General features: G+C 39.5%; 1 protein-coding gene across 1 annotated transcript; it reads left to right on the forward strand.

Annotated features, from left to right (window-relative positions):
* The first annotated feature begins 9305 nt into the window (after positions 1-9305).
* Positions 9306-19390, forward strand: LOC139718745 (protein SWAP-like). The gene is made up of 5 exons (XM_071630214.1): positions 9306-9344; positions 9823-10060; positions 16759-16898; positions 17930-18146; positions 19377-19390. Exons 1-5 carry the CDS (start codon positions 9306-9308, stop codon positions 19388-19390), a joined length of 648 nt encoding a protein of 215 aa, XP_071486315.1.
* The last annotated feature ends 3404 nt before the right edge of the window (positions 19391-22794 follow it).

Below are 22794 nucleotides of genomic sequence, written 5' to 3' on the forward strand. Positions count from 1 at the left end.
ATGCACAAATAGAAAAAAAAAAGTCACTTGGCAACAAATGAAGTGCTTTGACTCTCCTGACTGCACGTGCCTGAACAATGACCAGAGCGTGATCCCAGGCACCTGAGTATTTTCAAGTTTTGATGGTATTTTTCATGTGCCGTTCACACACACCGGGCGAATTATCAAAAGAGTTTCGAAAGAAATCAAACGGGACTGATTTTTGCATTGCGATGCACATCGGTACAGTTAGCCTTTTGTGTGTTTGTTTGGCCACACTCAAGAATTAATGTTTTTCGCATCTGTTGCAAGGATTGATTTTGGGCAAGCAGATTTTCAAATTGTTGCAGAACACTTGCCCAAACATGAATTTTACTTGCCCTGAAAAGAAAGTCCTAAACATAAGAAAATTATATAGCAAATCATGTGTAATAATGTCAAGGGCTTAATAAAACATGATCATTTGCGTTAAACAGCACACGTTGATTCCCATGCTTAAAGGACAAGTTCACCTTCATAAACATAAGGATTGAGAGAATGCAACAATAATAGTAGAACACATCAGTGAAAGTTTGAGGAAAATTCGACAATCGATGCAAAAGTTATGAATTTTTAAAATCTTTGTGTTGGAACCGCTGAATGAGGAGACTACTACAGCTTGTGAGTCATATGCGTACAACAGTATAAAGAAAATGTAAAAGAAAATTCAACATATTTTCACTTTTTTCACATAATAACAGAGCACTCGACTTGCCTCTTTGTAAAGGCGGGGGGAATAATATTACCCATAACATTTGTCGGTAACGAGTCAGGGGAATGTGTACTTTTTTCAAAAGATGGAATTTTGTGAAATTCTCTTTATATTTTCCTTATATTGTTGTACGCATGTGACATCTAAGTTATACATACACTGCAGTAGTCTTCTCATCCAGCGGTTACTGCACAAAAACTTCAAAAATTCATAACTTTTGAACGGATTGTCTGATTTTCCTCAAACTTTCACTGATGTGCTCTACTAATATTGCTACATTCTCTCGATCCTTATGTTTATGAAGGTGAACTTGTCCTTTAAACACGTTCGCCCCAGGTGACTAGCAATAGTCAGCAAACGGTATCAACCAGGCACACTGTGCCATACGCTTGAAAGAATGAATGAATTGGAGTAACAAACTTGCTTTGATCAAGTGTTGGTGTTACTTTGCATTGGGGCTTCTTCACATAGTGTTGCAAAATTGCTGAAATGAAATTAAAATGTTGTGCATCATTATCTTTTGGTCTCTGTATGGTCGACTTTGTGGGTTTGTAGGGGAAATAAGTAAAAAAAAAGGTGGCTTCAAATGTTTTTGTTTTGCTGAATTTGGGCAACCATTTTTTGTCATTGTTCCAAAATGCTTGCCCTACTTTGATTTTCACTTGGCCCGGGCGATCAAGCAAGCGCTTAAATGTAGCACCTTGTTTAAAAGTATGGTCCATCATGCCCATAGAATACTTCAGGACATGGAGAAAGAGAGATATACCCCATTTATTCACAAAGTAGGGCACAGGAGTGCTCCTGAAGCGCTTCGACTTATGCCCATGTGAATTTGTTCTACAGAGAGTCACAGCCCGAAGTGGCTGAGAGAGGCATAACTGTCATGTCATGATAACCGTTGCGAGCGTGGGGAATTCAAACATGCAAACTGTAGGTAGGCTGCATACTACTGTAGGAGTGCTCCAAATATTTGTGACCATTTATACAGATTTTTAGTGCGATTCAAGAGTACTCCTGAACCTACAACACCACTGTAGCATCGAGAGGGGCCTAACTTTTGAATGCTTCAAGACTAGATTGTCTGTTCACACGGAGTTTGGAGCACTTCAGGAGTAGTGCTCTAAATACTCTGTATAAATGGGGTGAGAGAGAAAGAGTAGCACACAGGTAGTAGGGCTGGCATGGCTCCAATGACTCCCATCAATCAGCGCTCCTATAGTATGTGACACATATTACTGTCTAGCCGCGGAATGATTGCACTGGTAGGGACGCAGCCTCCAGTGCCAAGCTGTGATTGCCAAGCTGTGATTGCCAACTCCCTAATCCTGAGTGAACCCAGAAAGTTTGTGTACACTTGCCCAAAGCGTCAAGATTTCAGAGTTGCCAAGCCTCCTTCATTCTTCCAAAGGCTCCCTGAAAGATATGAATATCTCTTCATGTCGTGACCAGAAAACCTAGAAGTCCACCTGAATTGGCAAGAATTTTTGATACAGAGATGCACGTAACACCCACGAATCTCCCTGAGTGCTCTTTGGTGCTGCCCTGATTATTTACGAGTTGGCAGCCCGAAGATTTCAACAACACTGTTGTAAACTCTACTCAATTTTGTGAAGGACATGAAGATATCCTAATTTTTGCCTGTAATTGAATCTATTTTCATATCAGACTATGAGTGCGTTATTGACTTAAATTACCCTCACTACTTCCTACTTGTTTTGTGTACTCCAGATCGGAAATTCTCTGGGAAATTCCATCCCAGCATCCACTGCGGAATCATTGTATGCATGTGCCTTTGTGAGCGTCTGCATAAGGGAGGGTCAAGGTTTTCTGATTTGGATTAGTCACTGTACAACTGAAGTGATGGGGTTTCTCTCGAGTTCAGACATTTGTGGAAAAAATGCTGGTATTGAATGGTGTTTCCTGATTGTTGACTACTTGCTGACTGAGTGTAAACAGGGCCCAAGAGTTGTCTAGCGAGAGACATGATGCTGCTCTTCAAATATCATACTGACTTTTTGAGTTTGAAGCAAGAGATGAGTGTGTGTGGATTTTTACCACTCCTGAGTCTGCTCTATGCCTTTTTCCATCATCAGATGAAATTTGCAAGGCACAACAGGTGCCGTCAATCCAGTTCTGAGTGTACAAAAATCTGCTACTTTGGCATAAGTTACAGTAATATTGTATACACATTATATTTTGAGGTATTTTTACCGGTAATTTTGTGAAGTTTGCGATTCAACTAATATTGGTGAAATCAACAACTCATGAGGATATTGTCTCCCGTACAGCAAATGCGTTGTATTGTGTCTCCAAAAGTAGGAAGTTGCTAACTTTTTTCTTGAAGAATGGTACCCTGGTAATTCTTTTTCTTATTCCATCAGTGTTATTGGAAAGTGTGCAAATTCAACCATTTGGGAAATTGCCCTAGATGGGTACCAATTTACAAAATATTATCCTCACAAAATATATTGCATAATGTGTTACTGTTATGCAATGATATGTTCTCAATGTGTGTTTTTTTTTGGTCATTTTACACTCATTTTGCATGCAATTCGGACTTGATGTGTGACCACTCATTGTTACAGAAGCAGCTCAGCGCAAGCTTGTGTCTCATGAGAACCAGCCACCTCCATCCTACCAGCACGAGGAGACCACCCCTGCCAGTGACTTGGAAGAACCCTTTGTAGCGCCCCCAGAGCTCAAGCTACCACCAGGAATGGAACAGGTGAGCTGATGATTAAAGGGGATGGCTAGTAACTGATCAGTGGGAATCAGTGGGAATGCTGAGGAATGATTGTTCCAATCCTTGTGGGATTCATTTAAGAGTACATTATACATCTATTCTTGTGTGAACATTATTTGCTTCAGAATGGTCTCATATTCAAGTAATGTGCAGTTTAATGTTTCCAGGTAAGCGTCCCTGGTCAGTGACGGGGCATTAATCTGCACATTACTTGAATATGAGACCGTTCTGAAGCAAATAATTTTCACACAACAGTAGATATGTAATGTACTCTTAAATGAATCCCACAAGGATTGGAACAATCATCCCTCAGCATTTCCACTGATTCCCACTGATCGGTTACTAGCCATCCCCTTTAAGACAAAGTGAAAAAATAAGGTTAGAAACATATCAAACTTTCTTCTTCCATCAACACATGCGCAGCCATAAGTGCTTGTGCTTCCTACATCCTGAAATCCACACTACCTTGTGCTGCAATGATTGCAAGACATGTCATTAAACCAAGGACTTGCTTAGATTATAGGGGTAGGAGACACTAGTCTTTGAATGCAGGTGTCTTTTTAATAATCCTCACTTCCAAAGGGGCCAGAACAGCAGTGTACGTAGTAGTACCTACCCACCTACTCGTGCTGTGGGCAGAATACACACGACCCGTAATCGTACCGGCTACGCTTGTAACTGGAACCCATAAGTGGAAATCGAAATTGGCTGTGTGCAGTGTAATTCAATCTGTGTGTTTTCCTGTGGTTACTACGCTCAGTGAGATGGTTGTGTGGCCGGGCTCGATGACAGTGGTTGGCAATGACAGTGTACCTCGGCAAACTGGCTTATGTGTGATTGTATGTGGGCAGACAACATGTGTAAGATCGAAGATTACTGTGACCAGAGCGACGGATGATGAAAGAGAGAGGGATGTATTTTTTGAAAGATTTGCACAAAAAAGGGAGAAATTGGGGAAAAAGAATCAGTGAGGAGGAGGTTAAAAAGGTCGATTCTAGACATGTGTGATGTGGCTAGAAGTAGTGGAGGATTCCAAGAAATGGAACCGTAGAACGTGGGGGAGAAAAAGTTGTGTGAGACATCATGGTGAACTGCACTTTTTACCCTCACTGTCAAGTGTGGTGCAGGAGACATCATGCCCAGTAGGTACTCACTTGCAACCACTTCTTGACTGGAGATATCTACATGTAACAGTGTATTAAATACTATATTGGTTGCTTGTAAGATGTAGAGATCATCAGAATGTAAATCATCTGTAGGTCAGCTGGGGTCCAAATGGAAACCTGATAGTTTCAAACGATTATTTGAGATATACTGAACAGAGTCAAAACAAACTGGAAAAGAATGATCAGCTGTGATAAAGCATGTTGTACATATCATTCAGGTGTAGTTATGCAGGTTTTAAAGTGGCAAAGGTAAGGATCAAAACCTGCAATTTTTGGAGTTTGCTGGACTATTTGAGAAAACAAATAAATCTATTCAAATCTCATACAAGTATATATAACAAAGTCTGTACTCTATCTCATTTCAGGCTTGTGTGTAAAGACATCTGACCAACTTCAAGGTTCAGACGTCAAGAAGCATTGGACAGAAAATTAGTTTCAAAGAAGAGGAGAAGGGATACATTGTAGTTAGGTCATAATGAATGGGTCAAAGTGAGGACTGCCTGCTGACAATGATACACACTGTCATGGCAGTGATATCATGTCATGGATAAGAATTCAAGGAAAAGGGGAAGGAAATCATACGGGGAAAAAAAATTGTAGCAAAATGCAAGTTATGAGACAGCAGCATTCTCTATAAAAAAAAAAGGGGGGACAGAAGTAGTCAATTATTGGAGGCAGTGTTGAGAATGTGAAAATATGGGTAAAATATGCAGGCGCTATTTGAGTCAGAAACAGGAGGAAAATCTGGAATACATTGCAAATAACAGAACAGTGGAATGCTAGAGATAGTAAGAAAAAAAAATTAAAGGTTGCAGAAAGAGGATTGTTTCTGTAATAGGTAAGACATAGGAGAATGGAAAACATAAAAAAAAAAATCTTGCTGGAAGATGAAGAAGACACATAAACAGGTACAATAAATCTTTGAGGAAAAAGAATTAGTACCAAAAAAGTGTGGAGAAGACTTGAGATTTAGGAATAAAGAAGGAGTGATGTCATGCGGATTTGACATTGTGATGTGGACCTGAATTTTGAAGGGGGAGGTACATTGTGGTTAGTATGGATGAGAAACAAAGGGGGGGGGGGGGTGGGGGGAGTTTGAGAGGTTGAGTTAAAGGAGGAAGAGGAGAGAAATATGAGGCTAAGCAGACAGGAGAAGAAGATTGGGGGGGGGGGGGGGAGGGGCAGACACTTGCCAGTGATTGGTTCATGTTGGGATGCTATCCTCTCACACCAACACATTGTCATGTTTTCCTTCCCTCGGCCAAGATCGTCACGGGGTCATGTAAATGTCAGCGTGCACATAGCTTTGGATTTAGTTTGCCCGTCTCTGCCAGCACATACCGCAGGGACGATGCATCTTTTCCCACAGTTAATGCATTGGGCGTGTGTGTGAGTGTTTGTGTGTGTTTTCTTTGTGTATACAACAATGGAAAGCAATGACACATCTCATTTTTTAACCCTTTCTGTGCCAGGAACTTTGGACAGTGTGTGCAGTGCAATGGGGTTTTTTGGTGCCAATCATCACTCAAAGCACACTGAAGGGTTAAAGATGCCCAGATATAAATAGTTCCAAGAAGTCCCAGAAGTTGAAAGAAGCAGTTACCAATCTTTATTTTTTCTATGCAGTTGGGTGCACTGTGTAATGTTACATTATTTGATGTTGTATTCGTGTATGTGGTGTGGTACCAACCCATTAAACATGAAGTCAGAAATTCCCATACATGATTTTTCCGTACAGAATGCTCTGATCAGTCAAGGTTTTGACAAATGAATTCATTCTTCTTCCTCTAATTAATTTCACACCATAAGCAAGTTGATGAGATTAACATTTTTTATAAAATGGGTTCAAGAATGTAGCCAATAGGAAGCGCTGAAATGAGACACACCTCCTTCCTTTACTTCAGTACAACTGCACTGCCTGTAATCCTATGGTAGATTGCCGATCGTGCATGCATACGCGTACGCGCTGTCAATCCTGTAAACAACTTCTAGTTCGGGCTGCCGGCCGGCCGGCCTGTCTTCCCTTGTGCATAACATATGTGGCGTACGTACGTATACTGTACTATACGTACACTTTGTACAGTACAGTAGACCAAGCGTTATGGGACCGGACGCGTACATGGAGTCACTTTGAAGAGCAAATCCAACGATTTAGCAGGTTAATTCTCACGCCGTTTTCAGAGTATGTTGTCTAGTAGGCCTATATGAGGAGTATATATCAAGTCTTTAAGGTAAAGGGTGCATATTCTATGTAAAATAAGTAAGTTTTCATGCGGGTGTCCGGAAACCCAACCCCCCATTATACTTATACTGTATGTGCGGGACTTCCGCGAGTGCGACGTGCGTAAAAGTTTGGGACAAACATCTTCGGACGTCTTGACCCACAAAGGTACGTGAAAAACGCTGAAAAATGATGTTAGTTTTCGAATTTTCGACCCATTTTATAAAACAAATGATGCACAGGATTATTTCGTGGCATTAGTGTAGGCGTAGCTCACTCTCGGGTATTTACAATGTAGTGCAACATGCACTCGGCTTCGCCTCGTGCATGTTTCACAATTGTAAATACCCTCGAGTGCACTACGCCTACACTAACGCACTCTATCCTGTGCATCATTTGTATAACAATGATTTTCTTCTTTCTAAACTGTAAATTTGCACAACTGAATTGAGAAGAACATATGTCCATACTTGTTTGTAAGTTCAGTTATACTCCAGTCACGCATGCCATCTGTCCTGTCAGATAGATCATGTGCCATTACAAAAATAAAGATTTTTTCTCTTTGAGCTAAAGTATAAAGTGAACACTTCCATGACATGCCTTTCATTTTGTGTACAGTAAGTGATCATATCTGTCACTTCCTGCAATATCTACACTTTTCTTGTACGCATATGACAGATCTGGGAACATATGGGTTTGACAGATCTGGGAACATAAAAGAGACATTTTAACAGTCGAGAAAACCATTTTAATGTCCTCAACCTCAATGGGCCATCTATGTTTGACACCCCCACCCCACCAACAAATTGCTTGTGTGTAGAGGGCTATTGTATGCCAGTAAAAGGCATTATAGGTCCTACTACTGGTAGTTTATACAGTCTGTGCATTGATGTGTGCAGATCATACAAATCATGCAAGTATTAGTTTTGTCTGCTCTTTCAAATTATCTTTGAATTGGGAACTGCAAGGTCAATTCAATAATGTACTCAAATTTGTTGAATTGACAACCTTTTTTTTTTCCTTAGGAATTCATAATGACTTATTCAATTTTTCTTGTTCTCGTTGAGTCCCATACAGTTTCAGTCATGCATTTCAGTTTTCATGCATTGCATGTTGCTAAGCTGGGCAAGACTTTGGCAAGCTGTTTAGTTCTCAGGAGCAATCTTGTTCATAGCAGTGTGCCTAAAATCAGAATACAGTGAGTGAGTGGACTCTTGTCAGGGCTTGCGAACAGTGGAATGATTGAATGTTATCACTGTAAATCTAGAGTATTGTGTGGTGTGGAAATTTCCACAAAATTGCATGCTGTGCAGAATTGGGGGGGGGGGGGGGGGTAAGCCAACCAAGAGAACAACAAATTCTTTGCTTTTGAAATATTGACAAATGAATAGAGATACTCATCCGTAAAATTGTACACAAGTGATCAGGTTTGCTGAAATTGGTCAAGTGTGACGATTCAATCGCTCAAAAGTTTCCACTGTAACAGTACAGTTGCCACATTAAAGCCAGGTATGAATCCGGCTGACCTTGTACAGTTACTGCTATTGTAAACTTCAATTGATAATTTCATGTAAGGCAGGGAATAGGAATGGTGTGGTGTCAGGGCCCTGTTTTATCAAAACGTATGATAAATATAGTAGTATGGTAAATTTTATGAGGCAAGGTTTTTACAATTTGGGATCATTCGATGTAACGTTCATCAGTGCATCAGCGCTACTCTGCATTTCATTGCAGCCAGCTTATCCAGCTTCTGTAAAAGTGAACGTACATCTCTAGTTTTGTCAGTTTGATGGTATTGTTGTGCATTTTTTTCCTGGGCAAACAGTAACTTCAGTTAAATTGCAAAATCGGGAAACTAGGCTCGTCCAACGAGTTACAGTGAAATCAGGTATAAGTCATTTGAAATTGATTATAAGTTTTGTTGCAGAACGGAGACCATGTTATCACCATGAGCTCAGTTTCAAAAAGCATAAAGTATCCACTTGACCAGTTCTAATTGATTGATTGATTCATCCTCTAATGTGGTACATTGCTGTAAAGTGGCCATTGAAAGGTAATTTGAGGATGTTTATGGCAGAAGACCCTGCACTGCGTGTGAAATAAAGCATTGTTCAAAATCTCTTGTGGACATTGCAGAGTGTTCGTGATGACCAAGTAATTATGGGACCAGAGCCTGTAAAAATATCTGTCATGGCTCTTCTGTTTAAAGGCCAAGACAAAGTCAAAAGTCATCATTTGTCTGGAAGCAAAGTGAGGAATGTTTGAATTTTGAAAGATTTTACAGTGCAAAGGGCTTGTGTGTAAGAAAAAAGGAAATCTTCCTAAAATTGCTAAGCACTTGTAATACATTGTTGGTAAAATGGAGATTACTTGTCTCAGATTTCTTTCCTCATCTCATTTAAGGCACATAGAGCTGGATTTAAGAAGTCAATGTTTGATGGCGTGATGATCGCTGCCATCAACATTAAGAAGATCGATAACAAAGTAGATTGCTGGCGGATATTGCATGCACTCTTTTTGCCCAGGTTTAATAGTTGTTTGTGATTCTCTGTACTCTGAGCCACCCAGGAATGATTATTTTCACCATTTTCAACATAACATATGAATCAGTTTTATTTGGATGTTCAGAACATGCCAGTTTCAAAAGCGTTGAAATCAGTGCCACCTATAGTCTGGTCAACTCTCTTCCACTGGCAGTGTAACAAAGGAATGCACACCATGTTCCTACCAGCTGAAACCGAGTTGGTCAAACTCTGTAGCATATCAAGGGCTCTGGTTGAAATTATCCAATGGCTAGCTCTTGAATCCTTTGTCCGTATACCTTTAATAGAATGGTGGGTGTTATATTATGATTGAGTAATCATACGGAAGCTAAAGTATTGAAGTAGGGAGATGTAAATCTTCGTGCCCCAAGAAGTTTATCATGCAATCTTGTTTGGACTACCGTTTTTGATCCCCACAGCCTCAGACGTGGAAGATGCATGTGATCATCGAGAAGACGGCCATGTTTGTCTGCAACCACGGCCCCCAGATGGAGATCATCGTCAAGACGAAGCAGGCCAACAACCCACAGTTTGACTTCATCCAGTTTGACCACTTCCTCAACCCCTACTACAAGCACCTCCTGTCGGCCATCAAGACCAAGAAGTACATTCCCACGGCGCAGAGGGCACCCAGCCAGCCGGAAAAGAAGAAACAAGGTGAGAAACGGTACAACTAAGCACTCCAGTGGGACACCATAGCTCTGTCCAGGCTCTCTGTAGCATCAACTCTCATTTGCAACTACACTAGAACCTCAATTATCTGGCCACGTCGGGACCGGCAGGCGTCTGGATTATAGTTTTGGCCAGATAAGAGAGATAAGCTGAAATACAGTACTTTCTAGCATATCATGCTAGGGGTATAATACATGTTATTACCAATCAATATGATGATTATCTGCATGGCATTATGCTTCATAATTCAGAAAATGATATGGAAATAAAACGAAATACAAGTAACATATTCCTACATGTATTGTTTGATTGATTGACATTGACTGACAATAAGATCAATAGTGTGACTTGTCGAATACTGCCACAGCATTGTATTGTAACCACTGCTGTGCACTCAGTGCCAGTGACAAGAGCGGCACCAGTCTCTGTCATTGTCTCACAAACTGACTTCAACGTTACAGTCCCTCTGCGCTGATTGGAATTTATCCTGTTGTGTATTGACCCGATGTTTGTTTTGAGTGAGATTTGGCACTGAAAATACATGAAAACATGAAAATAAAATGTCAGCCAGTTGACATCCGGATAACAGAAAATTGATGGCCGGTTAATCGAGGCCCTACTGTACTGCCAACTTCACCTACTGTGTTGAATCCAGCAGGACAGGAGAAAATCATTTGAATTATGTGAATTTTGACTGACACAAGCAAATCAACTCATGTTTATGTCCATCACAGGTAAAATTTTTCTTTGACGTAGACAATTTTTTGGCTTGTGCTAGATCAACTTAGGCAAGGTTGACTGTATAAAATTGTATGTTGAGTTTATATGAAGGAGGCCAGGGTGGGGCTAGGTGTTTCTAGGCAGGGATGTTTTCTCATTCAGAACTAGGATTCCCTTTGGGCATTGATGAAAACTCTAGTGGGAAATAAATCACCGACAATTTGCTGAGTAGATTGAGCTATATCTTCTCCATTTGTTAGTACTGTTGGACATGCAGAAAACTAATCTGAAATGTACTAACTTTGTTGATTTAAGCTCTGTGCCAAGCATGAAAATTATGTATTGGAAATTGTTTGACACCTGCTGTTTTGATGCCAAATTTCAGTATCAAATATAGTTTAAAGCTTTTTCAGTGCTCCACACTATGCTTCTGAGGACAGCACTCCTAGGTATTGATAATGGCTTTGTGCCCATTGTGCTCTCCGTTGTTTACATTGGCTCAGCTTCAATGTTTGTGTCCCCAGCGGTCCTGGGTGAGAAACACTCACCGTGCCAGTTTTTCTGTGAACTTTTGACTCTGAAAAAGGTAGAATGACATATTTACTTGTGATTATGCAGAATCGGGTTATCGGGAGCTTCAATGTATCTACTCACCAGTTACCTGCAGAACATGGCACAGGGAAGCCATCCAAAGAAAATCAAAAGTTACGAGGCTTTACTTCAGTGAGCTTATGACCAAAGATAGAACACATGCATGCAAGTATAAGTTACAACCGGAAAAAAAAAATGACTTTGGCGTGACCAACTTTTGCTCAAAGCATTTTTGATTAAATGTATTTCAGGAAGCAAATATGATTGTGCATGCATCCATACCACACAGTGAATTGGAAGCGTGCATATGGTTGTTGGCAAGTCATAGCTGATTTATTTCAGGATCACAAGACAACATAAATGTAAATATGTTTGACATTTTACAAATACAATCAGCCATCTAAGACACGAGTTTACTCAGTGTGATTCAAAGTAGATGTTCATTTTCCGGCACACCCATATCCTTTATCATTTCATAATCATTAGATAATCCGGTATCTCATGCAAAAGTGCATTGGCAGGATGTTTCTTTCTTTTATCCTCTTGATGTTAACTTGTTACATGACTAGCTACATGTAGCTGTTGAGATAATGCAGTGCTGGTAGAAAGGGTCCATATGTACACAAGGACTCTCTGGAAGGCTCTACAACATAACAGTTATCAGACTCCCGAACATGTGCCGGCAGAGCCAATGTGTATAATACGCAAACGACCTTTACACCTTGGAAGCTTTTGTGATTAGGATGAAAGAGAAAGAATGAAATACAAACTTGCAAAAATATTTGGCTGTTATGTTCCCAGGGATTTGATGACATGGCTAAATTGTGTGTGGGAGCCGGTGATAGGCACACCGTCACACACTTCATGTGTGTAAGTGACAAATATAAGGTGTGTGAGTGACAAATATGGGGCGTAAGTGTATGAATTCCTGTCATACTCGAGCTCAGGTTATCACTAATGAATTGCACATAGCGTCTGTGTACATAGCAGCACTGAATTGTTTAACTTTGCTGCGATAATGATTAAGTGATGTGCTTACAAGGTTGTTAATGGATTTGACAGCCCATTGTTAGATAATTATTTCTCACTTGCAAATTAGTAGAAATCTGAGTGTTTTTGCCTAATGCTTTATTATCTGTTAAATTCAGCTGAAAGAGGGATATGTGAGTAAACATATGTCAACTTGTTCCAGTCATCTTTGTGTAAGTTAGAAGCCCTCTATGGAAAACGTCGGAGGAGAATATATGAAACTGAAATGCCACTCCCATGTTTAAAGGTCCTGTTTACCTTTGGGATCAGTGATTTAAAAAATGTTCAAGATATCACTTTTGATGCATATGTGTAGATCAGTTATATCACAAAACATCCTAACATATAAAATTTTTGCAATAAAGTCTAAAATATAAGGAGATATCACTATTTTTTTCATTAAACCATAACTTTAGACGTTTAGTCTGGAAAATTTTTTATTATAACTATTGTTCACATTTTGTATACTGTAAAAGTGGAAATTTTCGCGCATTTCGGGCAACCAGAAATTAGCGCGAAAATAAAAAGCATGCAAATATTTTTGCTTGCCATATGTTCCAGTACTTGATGTCTTGATTCCGAGGAATTGAAAACACACAAAAGTCTTCTAACCGGGCCGAGCGCGAAAAAATAGTCTAGCAAAAATATCCACTTTTACAGTATTTAACAATACTTAACATGGATTATACTGTTTTCGAATTTTTACATTGGTTGTGTCTATCCCTAACTTACATTTTAGGACTATTTTGAAGCACTGATGCTGGGTTTTTGATTCATCTGCAAATGGTAAATTATGCCTTTAAAGGTTACCTTTTGAATTGAGTGAAATTAATCGCATTGGTTGGATAACATGAAAAGTCACAAGATTTTAAGAAATTCTTTTAGAGTTTTACTTTTTATGAAATCTCAGTGCTGGTCTTTATTACTTTAAATATATGCACATTCAATGCGATAATGATGCTATATGGCTTTGTGATTCTTATAGCACTTTTGAATTTCCCTTTTTTTAAAACTATCTTTGTTAAAGTCAACTTAAAAGTATTCAATGTGGAGTGGTTTTTCACTTCAAACAGAACTCAACCAAATGAAGCTAGATATTAATGCAAGGAAGATGAACATTGCATGTGACCTCATGTGTGTAAAAATGCTGAAGCACTAAGAGGAAGAAAAGGAAAAGGCATTCAGGGAATACCTGAGTTCCCTTCTGTGAAGTATGTATCAGCACTCAAAAAGCATGCATGCCATCTTTAGATGAGATGTGTTGGAAACAAAGAGGTATCAAAAAAGAAGAAATAAAAGAGTTTAAAACAACAACAACAAACTCAGACAGCTATTGAATGTAATTTAGCATATATTGGCAAGCCAAACATTAGGTATTTGTTTTCTTGCGTCACACCTTCCAGTACCAAGCACCGAGGTAAAGCGCTGTGCTATAGTCCCAGAGGATCTTGACGATGTAAGGTTTTTGAATGTGGCAGTGGGGAAGAGTTGGGAAATGGCACCATGGCAACACACACTTCAGGAGTGGTTACAACGAGCTGAACAAATAATGAGCTCTGCCACCATATCACATAATTACCCTTCGGACAGGACAATCGACCTTTTAACCATGTGTGAATAAAAATAGCATCGGAGACACAGTATTCAGGTTTATGTACAATCATTTTACTTTTAGAGAGCAAATTTATGTTATGGTATGTAAATATCCACCCTCTTTTCTGCAATGGTTTGTGCTTCGCGGAGTTCACGACAGAGCATGTCATTGCTTATAAGACAGACACACATTTTTTTTTTGTTCTTTTTTTTTTTTTACTGGCCAATTGGGAAGAAAAGAAAATGAGAATTTGTTGAGTAATGGACAAAAGCAGTATTGTGGTCTTGTCACAGGCTGGAGTCTTTGTGGTTGACTGAATCAGTCATGACTGATTTTCAGAGCGTATTACAATGTTTTCATTCTTTTTTTTTTTTAACTGTGAAATGTGAGGGGCAAAAAGAGGACCCTTTGAGCTCATAATGAATGTAATACCCATTTAACGATCAACATTCAAGGGATGAATAGATTAAAAAAAACGGATACTTGAGTACTGTTGTTTTTTTGCTGCCAACTTGTACTACTCTCATTGCACACTGTTTTCAGATGATGTGTGGTTGCATTTGGGAAATTTTTTTAAAAAGAGGTCTACTGCCTGTGAAGGGCAGACACTGTTTACAAAGTGGGCATCAAGCCAGAAAGAGAGAGAGTAGGATAATGGAAAGTTTGGTTGTTGAAAGGGTGTCCTCAGACAGAGCAGTCGAGGACAAGTGTGGAGATAGAGGGACGTATCAAGTAGTCACTTTTTAGACCCACAGTGTTTGCATTCAGCCCAAGTCCGTCATGCCCGTCAAGCATGCCGTGACATAATATTTACCCAGTGGTAATGAGAGGCAGGCAGTGTGTCCGATTGAGGCGGGGCTCACACGGATGGCCTCGGTTGGCCAGTCTCCTTGCTGGTTTTGCAATACAACCTCCCCTCAACACACCCCCTACCACTACCAGCACTACTGGCAGGAGTGGCTAGTGGGGCCAACTCTCTCTAGAACTAAGGAAATGTGACGGTGCTAACAAAGGAAGTAAGGAAAAATTTCCACTCCAGATGAGGTATTTGGAGTGAACATGACATCTTAAACAAACCAGATACTGTTTTATATCAAACATTTTTTTCTCTCTCTCTCCCTCTTTTTTTTTTTCCAGTAGCAATCACTCTGTATATGAAAGCAAATAGTGGCTGAGACAAAATCTGAATGTGGTAATGACTAACCCTGGGCTTTTGGATCTGGTCACGTATGGGCCCAAGTTTAGAGTCAAATGCTAGAGAGCAAGAAGACCAGGTGCACCTGTTTATGCTGAACGGAGAACTTGCTGTTTTCTAAAACAAAATCAAACAAAACAAAACAAAATGAAAACTGAAATTATTTTCATTTTAAACAAACAAAACAAAGCAGAAAGCTGAAAATGTCTGTCTTGGGAGGAGGAATTCCTTGAAGTTTGATTCACCCATGGTTGTCACCTGTCTTTTCTCTTTACTCTCGGCACACACTGACTCTTACTTTGAAAGGAAATCACTTCATTGTCACATCCAAGCTTATACAGTTAAAGGGATGGTTTAGTTCTGGTTGAGAATGGGGATTTCGGTTGTAAATTTTTGTGAGATAATTGGGAACCACTTATATGAAATATTAACCCTAAAGGGGCCGGGCTTTTTTGGCTATGCTCAGACCGGGGTGGGGGATGGATTCCGCCCCCCCCCCGAGATCTCGGCCATCGGTGGTGCAATTGCGATGAAAATATGCATGCGTGAGACCCACGTCATAATCTACAAGATTGTGTCATAAGATTTTTTGAAACAATCAATTTCTAATTTAAATTAATTAATTATGCAAATTAAGCTCAAGATGATATTTTAGCCTAATTAAAAGCATTGAGAGTCTAATTTTTGATCTGGAAATCTGTTTTAGCATATTCAACAATTGTACATCACAAAAACTTCCAAAACTCATTTCAATTCTTATGTATTTTATTGTTTTCAGAATTTCTTATGTATTTTTTGTTTTTCAACTTTTGTTTTTTCTTTGTTTTTTCATTGGAAATTGTCACTGACCACTTTTCTACCATAATTAGCACAAAATTAATCAATGAAAGTAATTAATTGTAAAAATATTCAGGTTTTTATGACTTTCATGACAGAACACTGTTTTCCATAGGAAATGTACACAAAATCACAAAATTGTGCCCGTTTTAGGGCAATATTCCGTTACAAAAATGGGCGTGGCTTCGCAAAAGTATGCGCGGACGTTGCAAATTTGGTCTCAAAAGTTGCGCGAGACTTAAACGAAGAAAGTCAAGAAGCCTCGCAACGAGGCCTTCTCGTGTTACAGATTTATAGTGCGAAAGAGCAGCCCAAAGTTTATTTGATGAAAATTTGTTTTGAAATGGCTGAGATATCCAAAACAAAGCGATCCTAATAAAAGGTGGGACCGATCTTTTATTAGAACCACTTTGTTTCACTTTGTTTTTTGGATATCTCAGCCATTGCAAAACCAATTTTCATCAAATAAACTTTGAATTACACTTAAAATCATGATCTTTAGTATTCTGATTTTGTCACAAGCAGTTAAAACCTGAATCCTCATCTCAGCCAGACCTATGCCATCCTTTAAGTTGCAAAGAAAACCAAACAAACAAACCATACAAAATGTTGCTTTGAAAGAGCAGGCCATACTTTATCAATACACCATGTACATCCTGACAATTAGATGGATAGCAAAATGAACTGAACTGTTGTTTGTTTGTTTGTTTTTCAAAGGGGAAATCAACAGCAGGAGAAGCAGCAACAGCAACAGTGTACAGAGCGATGATGATGAGGACGACATGGAGGGAAGTGGTTATCTCCACCCCAGCCTCTTCGCCCCACCCAGACCAAAGCCTGCTGCAGCCCAAGTGCAGGTAATAGTCAGCTGCCGCCGAACAATCATCCAAGTAGGGATGGCGGTAGGACTTGTGGCTTTCTTCTTTTTTTTTTTTGCTTTTAAGTTATTCTGTCTGGCTCCAAATCTATTTAATGCCTCCGCAGTCTTGTAGGCGTGTGAATGTAGACCACATACACATGATGATAAGCTCCCTGAAGTAGATAACATGTATGGGTTCGATCCGAGGGGTGATTAACATGCAACATGAAGGAATGGCCTTATGCATGCAGACTCTTGGAAGGGGTAATCGTGGATATCAAAGGTCACATTAATGACTCCAGGGCTACATGTGCCTCACAAATTGTGGTCATAAATGTCATGAAGATAACCTTCAAAAGCTTTGCAAGAAGAAAAAAAATACCTGGTAGCTTGGTGATAAGCTAAGCTACACTAAGCCTGATGTTAGAAGCGCAATTCCACTCTGTAAGTTAACTCAAATGATTTCTGAAACATTAGGTGTGTAATGGATAATTACAGATACGTTTTTGAATTGCAGCTGATTGACAGATTGTTCTTCATTGATGTAAAAAGCACCCAGTTATTCAGTGTTTTAGGAGCTGTAGTCATGATTAAGAAAAAAAGAGAGAAATCATTGCATATTAAAGGTACTCTGATTTGACATTCAACAATTTGAATGATTGTTCAAGTTTTGCAGGTTTTTTAAGAATGTTGAAATTGGTGGTAACCATATCAAACAGAAAATTACCTTGGTAGATATGATGATTATTTCACAGCCTCACAAGTCTCCAGTTGACCTATACAAGGTTGACTGCAAAGTTTTATGGTTGTGGAAAAAAGGAAATTCTATATTTACAAGGGTTTTAAGGGTGACTTGTAACCCTGATACTGCAGATGTACCCATGAAGTACTTAGAGATGGGTGTAGTATTGGGGTTCGTTGGTGAACTTGCATCCCATATTACTGTATATATACCAGTACCCATTGTAGCAGTGGTAGTTGCTGTCTTGTTACTGACTTTTCCTCTTGGGTCGTCCTCTTGTTTGGCAGCCCCACCCCCCTTCTGGGCCTCTCCAACCTGACCACATTCCGCCCCCTGTTGGGCCAATCCAGGGGGAACTGTTCTTGATGGACCCTCAGCAGCAGCAGCAGCAGCAGCAACAGCTGGTGGGCTACTACGCAGGGCCGCCGGTGACCACTACTGCACCTTTCCACCTGCCTCCCCTCTTGGTCCCGCCCCCACCACCCCCAGACCACTCCAACTCAGGTATGCTCATAGAACTGTGCCAGCATGTCTTTTCAATAGTGGCCAGATATGCCCATTGGATTGTGATAGTGTGTTCCTTTAGTAACCTTTCAATAGTCTTTTTTTAACAGTGTTTTTGTCAACAATTTTCTCTCTGTAATCATCCTCAGTATTTTCCACTTGTTAGGATGTCAGAGGCAAAGTTATTTGCTTTTCTTGCGTATGCCCCCCCCCCCCCCCCCCCAAGGTTTTAAGAGAGCAAAGATGTAGTATGAAAGACAAAATAAACAGTGCAATATTGTAGCAGGATGAATGGATGTTTGTATCTGCATAGTATTTCATAGGTTTCTTTTCTGTCTGATAAAAACATAGTTCTCATGTGGCTGCAGAAAATGTCAATTTATGCTCTAAAACCTACACATTTATATGTAGATGTGTGTGAAAAAAAAAGCTGTGATAACACAATTCCAGTTGGGTAACAACGAGAATGCAAAATATTAGCTAAAATGGTTTGCCGACAGTAATGCAATCTCAGAGTATGTCCGATCATGGTTGCTATGTTTTGTCTTTTAATTAATTATAAGTCGTGCCGCAGCAGTATCCATTGATCTTCTGCACTGGAGTGCATCGCATCCAGCTTTTTGGAAAATGCTGCTGCTAGGGCATGATTGATTATCACGTAACGTTCTACCTTCCCACTACTGAACTTAAAGGGGGCTTTGGGAATAAACGCTGTATGCATGTGATTAAAATTATTTCACACTTTTTTTTTACTCCAAAATAACTCATTATCTTGGCAAATCACATCAGCCAGACAGGTTTCTTAGTATACCCTTTCGATGTATGGAAAGCAAATTCCAAATGGTGAAAGATGAATTTTGAGCTCTATGTAGAATTAAGTTTTACCTTTAACCTGCTCAACCCCACCATCTCATTTTCGACAGAGATATTACCAGTGGTAATGAGAGACTTTATGCTTAGAGAATGATTCAACGGTGTATCCAGGTGCTCTTGTTTGGAAGAGTCTCGGGAGGGGATAAAAATATTACAGGAAGACAATGGAGCCAAACAAATATTAAATGCAGAACATTTGTATCATGTAATCTTACTGAGCCCTAAATTTGGTAAGGAAAAGAAAAGTACATGCATGGACCACCCTTTACAGGAAAGGATGTGGCACATGTAAACCGTGACGTTTCATGTTGGTGCGGGGATTTAATCTGGAGTATTACCTGTTTGCCACACAAACAGCACAGCTTGAGTAGAGCAGAAAGTGGAAAACTTATATTCATCTTCAGTGATTTGAACAATACTTTGCCATCACGACATGCTGCTCTTGTCTGTATTAAAGGTTTGACGTAACTAGTTTCACAAGTGGTCAAGAGTGCTTTGGGCATTTGCTTGAGTGGCACTATGACTTGTCCAGAATGCTATCTTGGAAAGGATGTACAAATTATGTATGTTCCTTGGTACACACATTTACATTCCAAACTCCTGGTGTTTAAGTCTACTCCTTAATGTATTTATGTGTGCAGAGAGCTATTTGACTGTGCAGTGAACTGTCCCAATACCATGTCTTTCATTCTTTGTTGTCAGTGGTATTTTTCCAGGGTGAGGGATGTATCATGCTCTGTACTAGAAATTACTCCTCCAAGCTCTGGGGGGTGTTTCATCAACGTTTGTCAGCGTTGACGAGCTTCATCGCTGACGATTTGGTTAGCGATGACGTTACGTCAGCGATAACCAAACTGACGTGGAAAACCGTTTCACGAAGCCTCTGACAAATCGTCAGTGTATATTTATTTTTCAATCGAGTTGGACGAGGCTTCTGACGAATTAGGCCACGCCCACCATATCGAGGCGCCAGAAAAATGATTGAAAAAAAATATCTTTCACACTCTCGCGTATCTCGTCCCGTCACCGGTGATTACTTCCATCCTTACTCAAGTATCTGCAGACGACCATAACATTTAAAGAATGAGTGAGCTGGATGAGTTATCTGTAAGTATATCTTCTAAAACTGAATTATCATTGGCTTGCCTGGAGATGTAGTAGTTTGAAATGAAATCCATTGATAGATCCTAGAAGACTAGATTCGTAGATGGCGTCGTTAGATTTCTATCTTAAGACTTTAGTCCCACTCATTCATAAAGACGTTTTGTAGTATGGAAGTGTATCATACCTCCTCCTCTAGCAGCGAGCAGGCATCTAAAAATCTGGTACAGTGGTAGGTAAGGACATAATAGGCTCCATTTACACCATTACTGCGTGTCCGTACTAACTACGGCGGGCGTATTGCGTATTTATCATAATCGTAAATTCAGCCAAACCGTGTGGTGTTCATCGGTAAATTTAGGTAAGCTGCGTGCTAAGGAAGCACCTTCCACAGCACACTAATTACTCGTCTGCTCGTTAGTGATGCTGTGCCGTGAATGCGGCCCCACACACCAAACGGCGTTTACGCGAGATTGATAATTGATACAGCGGTTAGGCCTATTTCCAAAGCATAGCATCTGTCGATCGTCCTCCCTTCCTCCCTTTTTTGCTTTTTGGTCTTCAACTTTTTGATATTCTCGGAAGGACTCCCTAGCCTCTAGCATCAGTTACTAGGCTTATAATTGCTAACATTTGTTGTCCCGGACGTGGATGTCCCTCGACTAATTTAAGTGCCAATTCAAACATATAAGATTAGAAATACAACCCTGGCTATATTAATAGCTAGTAGGCCTACCTACATACTAGTACATTGCTACATTTAACATTAATATTAGTACCCTAAACCCTAACTACACACAGCCCAGTCGCTGTACATAGCTTTCGCACAGCGTACTGCGTACAGTAGTACTAGCTAGGTAGGTAAACCCTAACCCTATTAAACCCTCGCAATACGACATAGTATACGTAACGTTAGGACCTACCCTTGCCTGCTTGTTAACGCATGGGTGCAGGCGCACTGCGGTGGAGCCCATTTTACGATTTTGCGTAGGTAAGGTGTAAATTGTAATTATTGATAAACAAACCACGTATTGACAAAATCTGTGTCTTAAAAGACCCTTGGGCCTTGCACAAAGCCGTCTCTTTTTCCCCGATGCAAATTGTATTGTACATGTAATTTGTATTAAGAACCAAACATGCATTTTCAATGCAAAGCGGGGGAGCAACCATGGCTTCCATGCCATGCAGCACTTCACACACAAATGAATGGCAAATCATAACTGCATTGACTTTCTCTGTTGTTGAAATGAAATCAATACTGTTTCATTGAAATGTTGTATTTGTGAATGATAAAGTATTCGCATTTTCTACTAAGGGTAGTTATTTTGTTTATTTTTTGTTGACTTTCATTCGTTTTCCATTGCCTATGCGCAGTGTCCTGCACGTTATGTACTCGTACGGTAATCGGATGTCTGCCTACATAGACGTACTACTCAGTAGATACTAGTACTACTAAAGTTTAAAGTCGTGCCTAATTTCAAAAGCTGGTTAATACAGGGTGTCCAACCCAAAACGAAAATGAATGCTTTGTCAAAACCAAATGCATGAAATTATAGAGAATTTTCATACGAGTCGAACGACACAAGAAATAAAATTGTCTAATTTGGTTGATTACTTTTCTTTTTAATCTAGACTATCTAGTTACTAGCATGCAGCACTCCTACACTTTTTTCTGTACCGGTAATGGAGGAATTTTTCTTGACAACATCCCAAATTTGGCTCAAAATGTTTCTGTTTTGAAATGTGCTTCTGCCAATTGCAAATTACAGTTAAATGAGTCTAAAATTTACAGAATACCTGGTTAAATGGGTAGTTAGAATCAAAACTTATTATGAAATGCATGTGCTTGTTGAGAAAAACAAAACTGTTTGCACCTGTATGCAGTTCAACACTGACAACACAGTGTCTTACACACATGCACTATTCAAGATGTCCCTCAATTTTCCAACAGTTAGTGTATGTGGTCCTTTCTAAGACCACATATGTAGTAGGTGTGATGAGCATGGCTAGATTTTAGAGAGATGTTTTTGTTGATCATGACATTAATTTTTTTATTAAAATTGATTTATCTTATCAAAGGCTAAGGCCTTCCAAAAGTACATGTATGCAAAGAGACTACCCAACAATTTCAGGTCAACTTTCAACAAAATTCCTATAAGCATCGTGCATTGCAATGTGTGGAATTGATCTTTGTTAGTCTTCAAAGGCAGTGGCTTTTGTTCGATGCTGCCATTTGGAAAATTTGAATAACAAATTAATGGTCGAACCGTCTTTTCAAAAATATTTGTAGAGTGTAGTATTCAAACCTGCTACGTATGTTTTCATTTACAGTAAGCTATACTGATCACAGACATACAACACATGTTAAATTGTATGACCCAGATTGCATCTTGACAGCTGAAACAGTCACCTAAATTTCTCCCTATGATAAACTATTTTTTTTAGTCAAAATTAGTATTTGAATGATAAAAGTACTAAATTTCTGTTTGGTAAATGTCTTGTGACATTGTACCCAAAAATGTGAAATTAAAGAATCAAAATATGTTTACATTATTTACGAATTTAACAAATTTGTTCCCCTGGTAATACACTATCTACATGTAGAATTTCTCAGCATTGATACAGCATTGTAGGTATGGACGCTCATTAACACCTCAATGAAATTAACTGCTTT

The sequence above is a fragment of the Diadema antillarum genome, unplaced genomic scaffold, assembly GCF_040938485.1.
Source record: "Diadema antillarum isolate AM-2024a unplaced genomic scaffold, OU_Dant_1.0 scf00000008, whole genome shotgun sequence".
In the NCBI taxonomy this organism is placed as follows: Eukaryota; Metazoa; Echinodermata; class Echinoidea; order Diadematoida; family Diadematidae; genus Diadema; species Diadema antillarum.

Coding starts and splice junctions, on each gene's coding strand:
- LOC139718745 (XM_071630214.1), top strand. CDS start 9,306: ATGATCGCTGCCATCAACATTAAGAAGATCGATAACAAA. Junction 10,061..16,758: donor GCCGGAAAAGAAGAAACAAG/GTGAGAAACGGT, acceptor TGTTTTTCAAAG/GGGAAATCAACAGCAGGAGA. Junction 16,899..17,929: donor CTGCTGCAGCCCAAGTGCAG/GTAATAGTCAGC, acceptor CTTGTTTGGCAG/CCCCACCCCCCTTCTGGGCC.